General features: G+C 22.6%; 3 protein-coding genes across 5 annotated transcripts in view; all 3 read left to right on the top strand.

Moving 5' to 3' along the window:
• Nucleotides 1-2,450: 2,450 nt before the first annotated feature.
• Nucleotides 2,451-5,603, top strand: LOC127280855 (acyl-CoA-binding protein homolog). Its single transcript, XM_051304159.1, has 3 exons — nucleotides 2,451-2,598; nucleotides 3,318-3,432; nucleotides 5,402-5,603. The coding sequence occupies exons 1-3, from the start codon at nucleotides 2,584-2,586 to the stop codon at nucleotides 5,533-5,535; spliced, it is 264 nt and encodes an 87-aa protein (XP_051160116.1). The 5' UTR covers nucleotides 2,451-2,583; the 3' UTR covers nucleotides 5,536-5,603.
• A 616-nt stretch (nucleotides 5,604-6,219) lies between these two features.
• Nucleotides 6,220-8,678, top strand: LOC127280854 (acyl-CoA-binding protein homolog). The gene is made up of 4 exons (XM_051304158.1): nucleotides 6,220-6,374; nucleotides 6,493-6,616; nucleotides 8,056-8,170; nucleotides 8,299-8,678. Exons 2-4 carry the CDS (start codon nucleotides 6,602-6,604, stop codon nucleotides 8,436-8,438), a joined length of 270 nt encoding a protein of 89 aa, XP_051160115.1. The 5' UTR covers nucleotides 6,220-6,374; nucleotides 6,493-6,601; the 3' UTR covers nucleotides 8,439-8,678.
• A 1,349-nt stretch (nucleotides 8,679-10,027) lies between these two features.
• LOC127280842 (connectin-like) overlaps nucleotides 10,028-19,431 on the top strand; it is a 497,564-nt gene continuing 488,160 nt past the window's right edge. For 2 of the 3 annotated variants that reach the window (XM_051304134.1, XM_051304136.1), the window contains exon 1: nucleotides 10,885-11,149. The gene's annotated coding sequence lies outside the window, so the exon portion shown is untranslated. Of the gene's footprint in view, nucleotides 10,309-10,884; nucleotides 11,150-19,431 lie in introns of those variants that run through there. The other variant, XM_051304135.1, reaches the window with a different exon arrangement.

Raw genomic sequence — 19,431 nt, 5'->3', positions numbered from 1 at the left:
GTTTGGTCTATGACCTTGAATTCTGGAGACCTAAGACCTTGAATTTTGAGGTTATGTTTAATCTTGAATCCTGGAACCCTATGCCCTTGAATTTTAAGGTTATGTTTGATCTATGACCTTGAATTCTGGAGACTTAGGACCTTGAATTTTGAGGTTATGTTCATTTTAATACTAATATAGGTCGTTCCATGTTAATTCGCATGTGGATTTGAGGTTAAAATCAGAACTAAAATACTAATATATGTACCCAGTGGGCAAAAAATCATGTTCGTTCTAAAATCGTTTTAAGGACGTTTTTAGAACGTTTCATGTCCGCCAAATAATGTTCTGTAACATTTTAAGAACATGGATGTTTAGAACAAACATGGTTTTTTGCCCACTGGGTAAATATATATATATATGGGTCATTCCATGTCAAGATAAATAAAACCTAACCTAACCTAATCTAACCTAACTTAAGGGGTCTACCCACTTTAGACGCGCTAAAATGAAGGCTGTTTTTAAGAATTTTTCTAATTGGTTTATATTATAAATATTGACATATAAGTTGTTAGACTAAAGAAATACACTTCCGAAATACATGAAAAAATTTTTGTTATTTGTTTTTTTTAAATTTTATATGCATGCAAATGGTAGTTGAAAAAAAATCCCCCAAAAACGATGGGTCCACGCTGTTGATGAAATCTCTGACATGGATTGTCCGAAACCAAAAAATCAAAAAGTTTTGGATTCAGTGTGGTAATAGCTATAGCGCATATCAAGGGATTTTTTATTTTTGCAAAATTGACAAAATGGCGGACATTTTTCGAAAAATTAAAGAAAACCGTGTGTTAGTTTTTTCGAAAAATGTCCGCCATTTTGTCAATTTTGCAAAAATAAAAAATCCCTTGATATGCGCTATAGCTATTACCACACTGAATCCAAAACTTTTTGATTTTTTGGTTTCGGACAATCCATGTCAGAGATTTCATCAACAGCGTGGACCCATCGTTTTTGGGGGATTTTTTTTCAACTACCATTTACATGCATATAAAATTAAAAAAAAACAAATAACAAACATTTTTTCATGTATTTCGGAAGTGTATTTCTTTAGTCTAACAACTTATATGTCAATATTTATAATATAAACCAATTAGAAAAATTCTTGAAAACAGCCTTCATTTTAGCGCGTCTAAAGTGGGTAGACCCCTTAACCTAAACAAACATAAGCTAACCTAACTTTGTCAAAAACATGGGTTGAGTTCACCCATACTGGAGACAGCGGCGAAATCTTTTTATAATATTGAGAGAAATATAAAACACTATATATTATAATATAAATAATTATTTTGTTTGTTTTTTATTTTATTATTTATTTATAATTTATAATAACTTAATTTAATAATTTTTTTTTATATATATATAAATATAAAATTTTATAATACATGAAAAAATTATTAATTAATTATTAATTAATTTATAAAAGTGTAAAAAATGAAAAACTATTTGTTATAATAAAAACACGTTTTTGAAGATTATAATTTGGGTAAACAATGATATTTTGCAATAATATGATTCTTTTCTCGTGCTCAATCGGAAATGCGAAAATAAAGCATAACAAAAAGTAATAAAGATTATCTTTTTCTTTGTTGAAATCATGTAGATTGCACTTTATATACAAAAGATTTAAAATTTTAATAAAAAATTATATATTTTATCATTATATTTTTAATAAATAACATGTCAAAAAAAAATTATTATGTATAAATGTATGAAAATATATACATTACCAAAATTCTTTTAAATAAGTTATTAACATGCGTATGTATTATTGTTTAGAAATGGAAAATTTTCTTTTTCTTCTCATTGTTATTTAATTCATTCATTATTATTTTATTTTTTTTTTTATAATGTTCAATGTCAGCGAGATTTTAATTTTAACATATAATGGTATTATCACAATTTAAAGAATGTAAATGACAAAAGAAATTTTTATTATTGTCAAAGAGAAATGAACGTGATTAAAATTTTTGCAATATTTTCCTCCTTTAATGGAATAGAGCCTTCAGTATAGAAATAAAGAAATAAGTCATTTTTTTTAATGAAGAAAATTATTTATCTTGAATACAAATAAGGTTTGCAAAACTAATTGCTTATCATTCTTTAAATTCTGGAAGAATAGATATTTTTATTTTAATCTTTTAATTAAAATAGTGAATTTATATTTGTATAAATAATCGATTTTTATAAAGTTTATATTTTTTTTTAATATCTAAATAACATAAAATATAAAAAAAAATAATAATAAAATGAGAAAATGTTAATAAACGTTATTAGAATTTTAAAAAATGTACTCATTTATGTTTTTGTCAATATTTTAAAAACTTGGTAATGAAAAATGCTTTTTAAATTAACTGGTTTTACAAGTTATTCTTTTTGTCAGTTTCTATTCATTAGATGATTTCCATATTCCTTATATGACTTTAAATCCCCCACTGTTATTTGGAGTCTTCTCATTAAAATTTATCTATACAAAAAGAGAGGGACATAAAATACACGCAGAGTGAATTTTTCGTTATCATCGAACGAACGAGCTTCTCAACAATGTCACTTGATCAGGTAATTTTCAATTTAAAAATTTTCTAATCATTTTTATTGAAAACTAATAAAGAAATTAATTTCAATATTTCTATAAGAGAAAAAAAAATCATTAATTTATATTTTCTAAAATTAGAATTTTTTAAAATTTTAGGTATAATAACATGGTTTTTTATTTACCAATTTTTCTTTTTTATTTTCATTATTTCATTATTTATAATTTCAATAATTCTACAATGTAATGTAATAATAATTATTATTTTTAATTTATAATTAAGACAATTAAATTATCTAGCACTTTAGAAATTTTTTATTAAAATATAATAGTATAACTTATTTTAAAAAAAAAAAATTGATTTTTATGTATGAAATTATATTTTTCTTTTATTTATACTTTTTTTCTTATAATTTTGTAATAATTGGAATACTTAAATTATTTAGTTAAATAAACCATATTTAAAAAAAAGGTGATAATATTGGTATATAAGGGTCATAAGATCACAAGTTTTGCAAATTCATGTTTGAATTATGCAAAACATTGTTGCAAATAGCATTTTGTAAATGCGAAAGGAAGTTACGTAAAGATACGAATTTTTCACTAATCTGCGAGAATTTAAAAATATTAAATTTTCTTTAAAGTTAAAACAATCGGACAATAATACATTAAAATTCTATATATTTATATATTAATTGTGAAATCAATGTTTTTATATTGTAGATTTAATATTATTTTTTTTCAGGATTTTGAAGCCGCAGCTGAGGCTATAAAACACATTTCTCAAAGACCAAGTGATGAAGAACTTTTGGAACTTTATGCTCTTTTTAAACAAGCAACAGTTGGTGATGTTAATACACGTAAGTTCAATTGAAATTCAATTATTTTTATTATATTTCTTTTTTGAACATCAAAAAAAAAAAAAAATTATTAAAAAAAGCTATTATAAAAATAAAAATAAAATAAAAATGAAAAAACTATTTAAAATATTAGAAATAAAAAATATTTATATTTTATTGTTGAATTGAATGTTAAGAATATAAGGCTTCGGATCGACTTTAACAAACAAAAAAAGTCGATTTATATTCCAAAAAAGTCGAAAAAGTCGATTTTTTTATTGTAACAAAATTTAATTGGTTAATAAATATTTTACTTTAAATAACTAATATTATTAGATATTAAATTCATTTTATTAATTCTGTAATGAGAATAATTCTATAATGAATATTATCAAGAAAATTTATTTCGAATATTTTAGAATCGAACTAATTGTAAGAAAAATTTTCAAAATTTTATTTAAGTAGAACAAATTTCTAAAATAAATTCTTAAAGTTCCAATTTTATAATTTTTTCAAGTCTGATTTAAGCAATTTATTTGAATTAAAAATTTTGTCATAGTTTTTAGTGTTGATGGTCAAAAAAATTTCTTCCAGTACTTAATCAAGTTTTACAGATTTTTAAATAAAAATTGTTTTTAAATAATAATTTTGGAAGAGTTAAAATTGAAATTTTTTTAGAAATAATTGAATTCCATAAGATTTTGTTAATTTTCAGACAATAATTAAATTTTACAGAACTAAAAATAATTTATCAAATAATTTTAGATAACATTTTTTAAAAGAAATCAAATTTTCAAAGACAATTTAGATTTTTGAAATTAATTAAACTTCAAGTGATTTTTAATTTAAAATTATTGATGATTTCTGTTACTAAAAAATGTATTAGAAATTGCAGAAAAAAATACAACAATAATATTTTAGATGGAAAATTTGAGAAATAATTAAATTTTAAAAGCTTTTAAATTGAAATATTTGAAAATTTTATAAAAAACATTAAAAATAATTGATTTTCAGGAGAGTTATAATTGAAATTATTAAATTTTAAAAAATTTTTTAGAAATAATTAAATTTTAGAAGCTTGAATTAAGCATTAAAATTTTTGAAAATAATTGAATTTCAATTGATATTGAATTGATGGAAAATAATTTAATTTTTGTTGATTTTAAATTGAAATTTTGGAAAATAATTGAATTTCAATTGATTTTGAATTGTAATTTTAGAAAATAATTGAATTTCTATTGAATTTTTTGAAAATAATATTGAAGAATTTATTAGAAATCACGAACAAAAATTGAATTCCAAAACTTTTTATTTTGTAAATGCTTTCAGATAATTGCATTTTTGAAGAAGATTATATAAATCATTAAAAATAATAGAAATTTTTGCAAATAATTCAATTTCAAGTGATTTTGAATTAAAAATTTTTGGAAATTTTATTTGTTAATTTTTATTAAATTATTAACAATTATTAAATTTCATATAAAATTTTAATTGAAAAATAGTTTAAGATAATTGAATTTCTGAAGAATTTCATTAAAATTATTAAAAATAATTAATTTAATGAAAAATTTTAGTTAAAAATTTGTTAAATAATTGAAATAAAGAAGATTTGAACAATATCTGCATTGTATACCTACTAAAAAGACGTATTTTGTTTAAAAATTTTGTAAAAAAAAAATGTAAAAAAAAGTCGAAAAATTCCGCATTTTATTAAAATAAGTCGAAAAAAGTCGTATAATCCGAGGCCTGGAATATTTTATACAAAAAAGTTTGTTTTTTTTTAAATAAATTAAATTTCTTTAAAATGAATTTCAAAAAAAAGAAAAATATTTAAAGAAGAATTAAATAGTTAAATTAAATGGTAATTTAATGAAACTTTATTTATTTTATATAAAAATCGTTTTTAAATCGTTCAACATTTATTGTTAATTATTATTATAGTTATTGTTTATTAAATATTAACTCGAATTTTGTTTTTTCTTTTACACAGCACGACCTGGAATGATGGACTTGAAAGGCAAAGCAAAATGGGATTTTTGGAATAAAAAAAAGGGTATGTCTAAAGATACAGCAAAACAACAATATATTGCCTTTGTCGACAAACTTATTGAAAAATATAAGTAAATATGTAATTAAGAAAAAATATCTAATAAAATTAATTATAGAAATTATTAAAATATCGTTAAAAAAGTTTTAAATTATTATTTATTTTTTAAATCAGTTTTTATTTGTTATATAAAAGCAATTATTATGAATTATATGTTGTTCTTTAGGTATTATAATATTTCATTAACTTATTTCTTGAGAAATTTATTCTGTATACTATTTATTTAAAATTTATTAATATTTGTAATTAATAATATTATTTTTTATATTAACTGCGAATGCCACCAATTTTTAATGTGTTATAATAACTATAATGAAAACCTTGTTCAATTTAGTTATTTTTTATTATTATTTGTATATCTGAAAATAAAATAATCTATCGTATTATTTAGTTATTTCATTAATTATCAATAAAAAATAGTTATTTATTATAGATATAAATTTAATAATTTTATTCTTATATTTAATGGCAATTAAAATTATATGTTACGAATGAACAAAAAAGTATTTTATTTTTATTTTATGAATTTTATATTTCTAAGTTGCAATATTTTCTTGATATCATGAATACGAATATCAAAGCATCGTAAAAAAAATGAATACTCTGTGTTGAGGAGAATATAAAAAAAATCAAGGTTTAAAATTCTAAAACTAATCTAAAAAAACTAATTATAATTACATATATTATAAATATTATAAACCTATAATTTATACGTCCCTGGAATACACACTGCCGACATCGATATCGTTTGTTGTCGTCCATTTTCGTCAGTTTTCGTTTATCATTATCACGATAACGAACACACCGCTGTAATTATTCTCCAATTAACATCACCACCTCTGTCAAAAAATCAAAGGTAATCATAATTATTAGATAATTTTTATATCAACTTCAATCTCATCTACATTGATAATCAAAGTAACGGATTTTTTGATATTATAATTTATATTTAAGTCTTTTTCCTTTTTCCACAGTGAGAGCAATCTTTATAAATATACCTATATATAGCAAAACAAGGCGAGAGTGTACAAAGATCATTTTACTAATTCACTTGAATAATTAACACAAGAAGAAAATAAAAAAATGTCTCTTGACGAGGTAAGTGACAGTTTGGAAAATTTCTTTTCTATTGTTCGGCCATTTTCTTTTGTAATTATAACAAGTTGTTGCGAGCATTATTGGCTCCTTCCTGTTCCGGTAATAATAACCAATGAAAAACAATTACTTCCGATTAATTTGGGAGGGGGGAATATTTAAAATTTTTATATTGATACTTCAATTGATAAAAATATGTGATTATTAAGGCAAAGTTCATTTATAAATAAATTGATAAGAAGATATTAAAAATTAGAACCTAACCTATAAATTCTTTGAAACTAGAATAATATTAATTGATAATATTACTATTACGAAAAGGGGAAATAATAAAGGGAAATTTTGTAATAATATACTATAATAAAAATTATGTTAATAATAATAATAATAATAATAACAGGCCTCGTATTTTAAGACTTTTTTCGAAAATACAAACTTTTTTTTACATTTTTTTTATAAAATTCGTCTTTTTTGGTATACAATGCAAATATCTTCCAGATATTTATTTCAATTATTTAACAAATTTTTAACTACAATTCTTCTCTAAATTAATTATTTTCAATAATTTTAATGAAATTTTTCACACATTCAATTTTTAATTAAAAATTTAATAAAATTCTTTTTATTATTGTTATTATTACTATTATTATTATAAAAAAACAATTATTATTAAAATATTATTTTTTGTATAAAAACAAACAAAAAAAAAGTTAAAATTTTTTATAAAATTCAATAATTGTTTAAAATTGAAAAAAAATCAGTAAATGAAATTACCAAAATTTTTTAATTCAAAATCACTTGAAATTTAATTATTTGCAAAAATTTCAATTATTTTAAATGATTTTTATAATATAATTCAATAATTCAATTATCTGAAAACATTTTTCGAATTAGAAACTTTTGTAATTTAATTTTTGTCTGTTATTTCTAATAAATTCTTTAGCAACAAAAATCACTTCCAAGTTTATTTATTTTAAAATTCTGAATTGTAAACTTAGAAAATTTAATTACTTTTAAAACAATATTTACTAAAGTTATTTAATAAATTATTTTCAATTCTTTAAAATTTAATTATTTTCTGAAATTTAGTAAAATCTTTTGAAATTCACGTCGGTGAAGTTTATAACGTTTATGATCAACCATTAAAAAAAAAAAATTTTCCACTCAAAAAATAATAACTACTTTTTTGCCTACAAATTTTTTTTCAAATAATTATTAATCAAGAAACGTTGAAAAAAAATTTGTAGATCAAAAATAATAATAATTTGCATAGGAAAATATTTTTTCTTCTCAATCGTTGATAATATAAACGTTGTGAACTTCACCGACGTTGAAATTCAATTATGTTTAAAAATGTAACTCTTTAAAAATTTGCAACTCCGAATTAAAATATTTAATTGTTTGAATTTTTTTTTTTGAAATGATTTTCTTTTATTTCTCAGCAATTTAACAAAGCCGCAGAGGATGTGAAAGACTTGGCTTCTACACCATCAGACGCTGATCTTTTGGAAATTTATGCCCTATTTAAACAAGCAACTGTCGGTGATTGCAATACAGGTAATAATTAATAATAAAAAAAAATTTTTTTAAGAATTAATTTTTTTACAGATATTAATTTTTACAAATTTTTCTATTTTTGTATTTATTTTACATGTTAATCTTTATTTTTATTTTTTATTTTTTAGCAAGACCAGGTATGCTTGATTTCAAAGGAAAAGCAAAATGGGACGCATGGAATGGAAAAAAGGGTTTAAGTCAAGAAGACGCTAAGAAGCAATATATAGAAAAAGTTGAATCACTAATTCAATCAATTGGCAAAAAATAAAAAATACATAAAAATGAAATATGCACTAAGTGTTTTGAAAATTTTGTGCAATATTTTATCAAACTTAGGAACTTATTTACAAATTTTGCACAATTGTTTATTACTTTTTTTACAAAAAATTTTTTTATGACATTTATGTATATATAAAGAGAGAGAGAAAGAGAGGAAATTAAATTTATACATTTTAAATAAATTTTAAAATGACACTGTAATGAAATAAATGAGTGTTTTAATGATAAATCCAAATCAAAGGTCTATTTTTAATGATAATATTTATAATAATAAGAACAATTTTAATTATTGATATTCTCATTATCATATAATTATCAATAGTTGCAAAATAATTTAAATATTTTTTTATTCACTCTACATATTATGTGGAAATAATAAATTGAGTGGAAAAATATATATATTTCTATGATATTATGTTAGAAAAAATTTAAAATGATTATTATTTAACAAATAGAAATGATTTTCATTTTTAAAATTATTTATGAAAAAGTAATTTACTATTTTTATGAATTAAAAAAATTGAATCGGACCATTGAATTATTTTTAAATAAATATTTTTTTCTGCCTCTCGCCTTCACCCAAAAAAAAAATTGAACTTTAATCAAATACAATTTATTTTTAAATTTACATTTTAAAAATAAATTTTTTTATTCGATTAAAAGTAAACAATTTTTTTTACATTAATGAATATTTATTTGATGATAATCAATGAATTCAGAATTAATTTTTATTCAGTTTTTTTTTTCATATTACTTTTGTATTTCTTGAAAGTTGTTTATCGCTTTAAAACTTCAAAAAAAAAAAAAATTTACTTTAATATTACGATTTAATTTTTAAATTAAATTGAAGTTATATACTTTAATTGTGGAATATTAAAGGTTTCGTAAAAATATATTATAGTATTATTTATTCTTTATTTTTAAATTTAATTTAAAAAATTAAGATTAGATAATAAAATAATTAAAGCAAATATCTAATCGAATAAGAAGAAATTGATTTTCTATGAGAAAAGTTATAAATAAATATTAGTTTTAATTTGAAAAGTTGAAAATTTCGCGCTTCTTGACAATTGGATGAAAAGTTTTTAATTTTCAAGTATACAGCTTATATTATGTATATAAAAAACAGCTATCTAATATATTACCGTAAGTTATTTATCATCATGAAATTATATATTTTTTAATATTTTATTCTTAATTTTTTTCATAATGTGAATCATAAATTTTGTATTTCGCGCTGCAAAAGTGGCGCCTTCATATAGGCAACTTCCATATCAACCGGAGAGGACGCCATATTGATGTGGCTTCTCATCGGTTACTTAGCTTTCGTTGGAAAAAAGTGTGAGTTTTTCTCTCAATTGTTTCCAAAAATTTTGTCAATCTGTGTTCGTATTATTTTCAACACCTTTCTTTTATATAAATTCTTTTTATTTTATATATAATATACGCAAATAAGTTGTAATATTATATAAAGTAATTTTTCGAGTGTTTCGGCAGCATGGTATGTCGTGTGTCGGTAAAAAATCCTGGAGAGGACGTTATATTTGTTTGTCCTCTTTCACAATGTATTAGTTTTTGGCGGTTAAATTATCAGTTTGTTTTTAATGCACGATATTATTTTTCCAATATTTGTCTGTTTTCAACTTGCCGGTTTATTTTTCGTCGTGATTATAAGTAAAAGTAATTTTCAACGAGTGTTTTAACGTGTCGTAAGTCATAATTTTTGGTGTTTTAAAAAATAATTATACAGATACGCGAGAATTAATAAATAAAATTGCCTAGTTAAGTTGTAATGTTTATAACAAATATGAAGAACGTCGAGGTTATGTTCATCACTCGCCATCATCTTCATCATTATGGTAAGTTTTTTTGGCGTAATTTTTTATTTTATGATTATTCAAACATTTTATTTTGTTACTAATTCTTACTAAAATTAAGTGAAATTTAATAGTTTATTAAAAAAAAAAAATTGATTGTGTTTTGTTCTAAATAAAAATTATTAAAATTATTTAGAAAAAAAAATATTTTTCCATACAAATTGTAATATTTTTTGGTCTGAAAATTTTTTATGAAAAATATTTTTTATTTTGTAATCGTTGCGATCATAAATATTGTAAAACTTCACCGACGTGAATAAATAAAATTTTCAGTGTTTCCTGTGTTAGGGATTACTGTTTTTATGACATTTCCATGTGGAATAATATAAAGAAAAAAAAATTGACAATAAAATCATTTTTTTTTTAAATTTTAAAAAAGTTATAAATTTTTGGCTAACAAACATATTTTCTATTTAACCGGCAAAATATTTAGAAATTAAGTCGATAAAATCATTTTTGTCCATCTGTATGATTGTGCCATCTGGTGACAATCTCTTATATTATACGCGCTATTCACAAACGTGAAATCCCCTCTCTTTAACCTTCGTTAGTCTGCAAAGCGCGGGCTTACTGTTCAAGTTGCATTTTGGATGCGAACCAATGCACATCGTTTTCGGTTTTCGGGTTTTATAAACAACGATTTGTGAATTTAATTGTTCTTGCAATAATAATTAAAAATATTATATATATATAATTTAATTTTTCAAGTTTCTTACAAGTGTTTGTGATTCGTGTTTATATCAATCGGTAAGGTCTACATTTCTCGTTGGAAAAAAAAAATAACATTTTACTCGAAGATCACACGTGCGTTTCTAAAAAGCCGGTGAGTGTTAAAATCGTTATTGTTAATGTTATGTGAAGTTTTTATTTATTTATTGCATCAGTTTGTGAGTTTTTTTTTTTTTAAAGGATACACTATTCTACGAATAATTGAACATTTTTTTTTTTTGAAAAAAAAATTAAGAAGCCCAGGAATTACCGGTATTTGAGTATTTTTCATCATAAAGAAATTTATTTAAAAAAAGTTTTAATTTAGTATTTATTAGATTATCTTTCATTTCTTAATAATTTTGATTTGCAATTTTTAATTTTTTTTGTAAAGAAATTAATTTTGATATACGTGGAATAATTAAAAAATTAGTTAATTTTTTTTTAACTTTTTTTTTAAATTATCTAAATTTTATTATTATAATTTGTAATTAATTTTTAATTCTTTTCGTAGGGAAAATTAAATTTTATATATATGTGGAAAAATTAGTTAATATTTTTTTTTTATTTCATTTAAATTTCTTAATATATGCATTAATATTATTTTATTTTCTCTTTGGAATAATTTATTTATTCATTTTATTATGAATATTTTTTTAGAATTATTATTATTATAGTAAATATTACGTTTTTAATATTGCAATTTACAATATTATATCGATTTATTAAAATTATAATATAAATGAAAATTTATTAATTTTTGTTTAATTAAATTTAATTGATTTTTAATAAATTACATCAAAATTGCAATGTTTAATTATAAAAGAAATTGAGAAAATTAATTCTATATAATAATAACATTAATTATTTTTCGCAATAAATATGTGTGTGTATAAAAAAATAGATTAAAATTTTGAAATCCTGTTTCGCTGCGAAAAAAAAACTGTTCGTGGAATGTTGACCTTGCCGACATAAAAGTTAGTCTTATAATATACACACAAAGTCTCTTGTGTTGCATAGAACTTGAAGATTCAAAATTTCTATACCTATACCTGTCTCAGAATGAAATTCCTCCAAAGGTCGACTTCATACAAATTCGCGTAATCTCAACAACAACAAACCCATAGCAGAGGAGAAAAAAAAAGAACTTAAAAAAATTTTCTATATAATTCTCCGAACATTTTTTCAAATTATTTTTGAAGAAAACATTGAATATTCCAATATAAGATGTTTATATTTAAAATTTTTTTAATATTACAATGAATTTATTTATTCTTTTTTTTTAATTGTATTTTTTTTTTTATTAAGACATCATTTAATCAAAGCTTTCTATAATTTTTATGAAAAATAATTATACAATCCTTTTTTTTTTTTTATTTCTTATGAAAATACAGTTGTATAAAATTGCAATTTAGGAACATCTGTTTTTCTATTCGTTATATCAGAAAGAAAAGTTTGCTTTTAGAATAATTAATAATAACAATACTAATATTAAAAATTATAATAATAAAAATATTAATAATTTTAATAAAATAGTAATTTCTTATAATGTATATTATGTTGAAATAATTTGTTATGCAAATTATTGCATACAGACATTATTTCAGACGTGTGTCTATAAGATATATATTAATATTTCAAATCAATTTTTATTTGTATCATTAAAAATTAAATATTTATGTTGAGAAAAAGAGATGTTTATATAGTTTTAAATGCAATCAATAATAATTAGTTGGATTGATGCATGATATAGAAGGTCATTGACCCAGTATGGTTTTACATTTGTTTACATTTTGAAGTAAAATTATGTATCATAATTGTTATTGTTAGAAAATACTTTACATAATTTTTTTTTTTAAATTGATAAATAAATTTTAAAATTACAAATTAATTTTTTTCATTTTTTTTTTATTTTTTAAAAATTAAAAAAAAAATACATAAAGTATCCGACCGTTGTCAATTCAATATCGAATACTTATATGATAGCTCAATAAAGCGATATTTAACCGTATAAGAATTTGTAAAATTTATTAATCATTTAATTATTATTATTAAAATTATCATTATTAATATTATTTTTATTATTTAACAATAATAATTATCTTTTCTACATTATTTCTGGTACAAACTTTCTTATTGCGAAAGATTTTGAAATATTTAAATTCGGAAAATATGATGTTGTATATTAGAAAATTATATTACATTATATTAACAATATTTATTTATTTAAGAATAAATAAATTAAAAAAATTTTTTTTTTATAATAATTTTCACTAAAAATGTGAAATTATTTTTTCTTAAGTTTTTCGGTTCAAAGAATGCCTAGAGAAATATTTTTCATGGTATTATGTGGATCCAAGACCTTTTTTAAAATTATTTTATATTTTCGGTCCCGTGAAAAACAATTTTCGACGCTTAGCGTCGAAGCTAACTTCATGGAGGTTTTTATTTAAATTATTTTGCGGTCCTGATTTTATTATTATTATTATTATTATTTTACAACTACCTAGATAATTATTTTTTATTATTCAATAATCACTGTTTTCTATTTTATTTTATTATCGTTTCTAAGTGAAATTAATTTGATTAATAATAATAATAATAATAAATAATTAATTTATTACTTAGTTAATTATTTAAAAAAACATAAATAATGCTATGAATTAAATTTTATATATTTAATTGCAATGAAATATATAATATTAAAAAAATTAATTATTCATAATCAATTCAAATGAATGTAGTTATAATTTTATAACAAAAGAAGGATTTGAAATCAAATTAATATCTTATTGAAATTGTAAACGATATTACTGAAATTATAGATGATATTATTGGAATTATTTCAATATAATTGAATAATGAATAGGTATTTGTCAAATATGTATAATTATAATGTAATCCTTAATTTATATATGTAGTTTAATAAATTTTAGCACGTCGATGAAATTTACAACGTTTATATGAATAACGATTCAAAAAAAAAAAAAAAATATTTTCCACTTAAAAAATAATAACTAATTTTTTGCCTACAAATTTTTTTTCTAATAATTGTTGATCAAGAAACGTTGCAAAAAATTTTGTAGATCAAAAATAATAATAATTTGCATAGGGAAATATTTTTTTTTCTCTTTTTAATCGTTGATAATAAACGTTGTGAACTTCACCGACGTATTTTAGCAATTAAATTTTTTTTAAAGTTGTATATGATTTGGATACACTTTTTCTAAAAAATAACTTCTATTTTTTTTTGTTCTACAAATTTTTTTCCAACAAAGTTCAATTTGCAATATGTTTTTCTTTTCTAAAAAAATTCACTTTATATTAATTGAAATATTTATATTACCGTTTAGTTTGAAATTAAATAGAAATTATTTTTTGATATTCGCAAGCAACTTCGGAGAAGTCTTATCCAGTTTTTTCATTTAGAAAATCAATGTTATTAGAAATGGCCTTTTTTAGAAATAAAAAGTATTAGAAAATTTTTTTTTTTCTTTTTAGGAAAAGTGACAACCTATGTAGTTTATATTTTGGATATAATCTGTGAAATATATAACTTTGATTGTCGAATCAAAATTTTACAAGAATTAACATCTGCAATATGCAATATGTAAATTCAGTTGTCATTTTGAATGTATAGTGGTCATGTAGCTGTCAGCGATGCAACGTCCTGCACTTTGATTGCGCGTACTTTGAATCGTGAAATGATATTTTGGAGTTTATACTATATATATATGTACCCAAAATGTAAACTTCTATTTTGTAAATTTCAAACCAAATCTGAAAAGTTATTGCCCCATAAAATAGCTTTTTTAATAAAATTAACTTTTTTTTCTTACTATTTTTAGTTTTTTAATATATAATAATAATAATAATAATAATAATAATAAAAATAAAATAATAATTTAAGAATTATTTTATTAGTTATTTATTAATTAATTTTATTTTATTTATTTATTATTAAGTGATAATTATTTGAAATTGAAATATAAAATATTTCTTTTTCTTTTATTTTAAAGTGAAAAAAAATATACCCGAGACCACAATCTTGAAAAGAAATATTATTTCTGAGATTATATGGTGTATATACACGTAAAATTGTAATAACCAACATCATTTTATATAGAACTATATATATGATCCTTTATTATGACCTCATTCCTATGTAAAGCTGATTAAATTCTTTTCCCAAAGGGATATATACATTGTATATAAAAATAGTGAAAGAAAAATTATATAATATAATGAATGTGAAATTCGCGAGAAAGTATTTCATTAACAAATTGGCAAAGCTAAAATGCGTGTGCGAATTTTGGGATAATTCTTGACCTATATATATATATTGCTTGCAGTCAAGGGGAATTTCTGTTTATAACGAACATTGAAGGTGCGCAAAACGTTACCCATTGCTGACGGTAAATGCGATTTATTCCGAAATTGCAACAATACCATTCTCGTTAAGCCATAGTACATCCGATACAATTATAATGGAACGCGTTTGCATTTCCCGAATGCAAGCTTTGAAAGGATCCGCGATAGCGGTTTGTGCGCGCTCATATATAGCCTCAGCGTTAATAGGTATCATTGATTAATATTCACCAGCTCACTTCAACTCCATGATTGAAAATTGACCAAAGCAAACTTCTTAAGAGGGCTAAAAATCAGAATATATATCATTAAATAGTTGCTTTTTTTTATGAAAATATAATTTTCAAACAAAATTTTTATTCCGGTTCGATGCAAAAAAATTTGTAAATTCAATTTAATTATGAAAGTGGACCATTTATTTCATAATTAATATTATTTTATTTAATAGCTATGGTCATTTAGAATTTTTGAATTTTTTTCTTTCGTGAAATTTTGCTAAATCTACTAATTTTCTAATTCTAATTTTCTAATCCAAACAATAAAACAAATTTATGATTTAAATTTTTTTATCAATAGTCTATTTAATTACGAAAATTTTTAGCCCAAGTATAGCACAATCGGATGAAAAATAAAAATTCTACACTAAATTTAGTGAACAAAACAATTTTTTCATTTTTAGTAACCACTTTCAAGTGGAGGTTACGATACAAATCTCTTTTGTATTAAAAAATCCATTTCTTTGATAAAAATTTAAATATTTTTGATTATCAAGTGACAGCGGTCCAGAAATTTATTCTTGTTTGTATAAAAAAATGTTTTGTGCAACAAATCAATACCAATTTTGTAATTATAGAATTAAAAAAGAAAAAAAAATTTTCCGTGAGATTTGCAGCAAAACTGCAAACTATAAAGTAAAATTAAGCTAAGATTATAAAAATCTCTAATCTAGGGTTTTTGGAGTGGCTGATTACGAATCCAGGTGTCAGTTTTTGAAAGTTCAAAATGGCGGATCCAATATGACGGACAAAATTTTATAAATCTGAGATAAATTCACGAAAATGACTACACGGAGAGAAATAGATGGTAGGGGTACTATTTAGATATAGCACCAGGTACCATATTTGATCTTACATATACGGACAGCTATCTAGATCCTATTACTTACTATCCAGATTGTACGGAGTAATATCTTAATTGTTTTGGGTAACATAACCATACTTTTTGTAATATCTTTGATAGTACCGAGTACCATAATGATGGTACCGGATAACATCTACTTTTTACCATCTTAAGATCATAAGTTCTTACCATCTATTTCTCTCCGTGTACTCGGGAGTTTTTAGGGTTGCGCTAATTACGAATCTAAGATCAGTTTTCGAAAATTCAAAATCTCGGATTCAATATGGCAAACAAAATTTTTATAAAAAAAAACCTCAGATTTATAAAATTTTGTTCGACATTTTGAATTTTCAAAAACTGATCTTGCATTCGTAATTAGCGCAACCATAAAAACTCCCGAGTAGTCATTTTCGTAAATTTATCTCAGATTTATAAAATTTTGTCCGTTCATATTGGATCCGCCATTTTGAACTTTCAAAAACTGACACCTGGATTCGTAATCGGCCACTCTAAAAACCCTATAGACATGGAGTAGTATAAGGAGACCGAATGACGTACATTGAAAGTGGACGAAATTTTGGTAACCGCTTAGTATCATGAAAATACGTAATGGAACACAAGCGCTCTCGTGGGAAGTATATGTAAACAGTGGGAAAAATTAGAAGTACGTTGAACATAACCCAAAAATACATTGCTCCTTATTTTAAAAACTTTTACAATGGCTGACTGTCCAGCTGAGTTTAACACAATCAGTGGCGCTAGTGTTCCATTACGTATTTTAATGACACTAAGAGGGTTACCAAAATTTGGTCCACTCTTAACGCAGATTTAACATGGTCGTTCGGTCTCCTTATACTACTCCATGACCCCTAGATTAGAGATTTTTCTAACCTTAATTTTGACCCATATATATAATATATTAGTTTAAATTATTGAATTTAATTGAATTAGTGATTGAATTCTATAGTTGTGCTATATGTCTGTCGTATAAAAGTTAATTATATATATATATATCCGTTATATGATAATTTTTGCTTTGAACTTTAGAAAAAAGTGAGCGTTGAAACTAAAAATTTTTGCAATTTTATGCGAACGATTACAAGCGAGGGTGCTTTTAAAGTTCGTCATGCCGGATGCAAATCGACTGCGGGATGCGAGGATTTCTGACGATTCAATTATGCGTATTCGCGCAATCCACTCTGTACTATATCTCTCTCTCTCTCCCGCTCTATCTCTGTGTCTATTTCAATCTCTCTCCTCCATCTATACATATCACACCATCATCTCAAAATATATTTCATTATTGTCGTATTAAAAAAAAAATTAGGGTGATATTCACTCCATCCATTCATTCATTCATTGATCAAATATTAGGTGTGTGAAAAAACAAATATAGAATATAATGAAATATAAAAAGTATAGATGCCGATGGTGTTCATATTCGCTTGTGAATTTACAAAATTTCGAACATACATATTTTTTCTATTAAATTAAAACTTTATTTAATGAAAAGTTATTCAATTTTTTTGAATATTTCTATAATAATTTTGGAACGCATGAATATTTTACATATTATAATTCCTATATCGGAATTTTTTCGATGTAGACATTAGAAATAATCGAATTTTTATTAGCAAAATTCCATATTTCTGTAAAGTGGATTTTATATTGAATCAAATTTTCATATCCAAGAATGTCTATTTAGTTAAATTCTGTTTTAATAGAATTACGTTGATGAAGTTTACAACGTTTACGATTGAAAAAAAATAATGACTAATTTTTTGTCTACAAATTGTTTTTCAAAAAATTATTGATCAAGAAATGTTTTCTTGTATAATTTTTCGATAAATAAATAAAATATTTTTGATATGAAAATTGATAGAATTTTTCATTTAGAAAAGTATTTAAAAACGATTTTTTAAAAATCGTCTATCATAAACATTATTAACTTCAGCATCGTTCTTATAAGAAAGTAAATTTTTAATTAATTCTGTAATAATTGCGAAAAAAATATGACAAAACATATATATTTTCATTGCATTTTCATAATACCTCTGCTTTTAATAATATGCGGATATTTCTTAATAAAAATATCAATTGCTTATATTTTAATTTGAAAAAAGGCAATTAGTTTCAAAGATCCTCTTACTGGAAAATAACTTTTAATACTTATATTAAAGAACAAAAGATTGACAAAAATAAGCATCTGTTAGTTATTAAAGAACTAAAAAAATATTAAAATTCCAACGTGGAATTTAATAGGTACTCTATTGTGCATAATAAATAGTATATACATATATATGCTATTAAATTCCTCTATAAATATTGTATATAGCGTATATCAGCTTCTTCGACGCGATAACATTGACATGCTCGATTATATTGTGCGCGAATGAACATCAATGTAACTTTCAAGAGAATGAAACATTTCTCGTACTTGCTCTACATTTTCTTCCGTTTGCCATCCTTATATTATATATGTATATACATATATTGTCTGCGATGCTCTTCTCATTTTCACCCTCCAATTCGAAAATTCCTCTCACATTGAACTTCCTAGTCTAAATATCGTGTATACTGTGATATATACACATATCGAGAGCTGCTGCTGTGTAAGAATCCAAATACAATGTGAAAGAGAAGGCACACGCTCGAAGGGATCGCAGCTTTTCATGAAATGCATTTTTCAAAACCTCGGAACATTTTTCTAACGAGGCAGAGAAGTGTGTGTATCGAGGGAGAGAGAGGAAGGGATGAATAAAGTGAGTCTGAGTTGAATGGGCATTCTTATAAATGCTGGCATGCTTTGCTTCGATTTCAGGGTTGTTATCGATGCCAGTTCTCTCAGCAGCGGGTACACTGAATAAGGGTGACATGGAGAAAATCGCACTAGAGATTGACATTGAGTGA

Source organism: Leptopilina boulardi, unplaced genomic scaffold (assembly GCF_019393585.1).
Source record: "Leptopilina boulardi isolate dan_hultmark-lab unplaced genomic scaffold, ZJU_Lbou_2.1 LbouV2_255, whole genome shotgun sequence".
Lineage (NCBI taxonomy): Eukaryota > Metazoa > Arthropoda > Insecta > Hymenoptera > Figitidae > Leptopilina > Leptopilina boulardi.
Note: the sequence above shows the minus strand (reverse complement) of the source record. Positions and strands in the feature narration are given on the sequence as shown.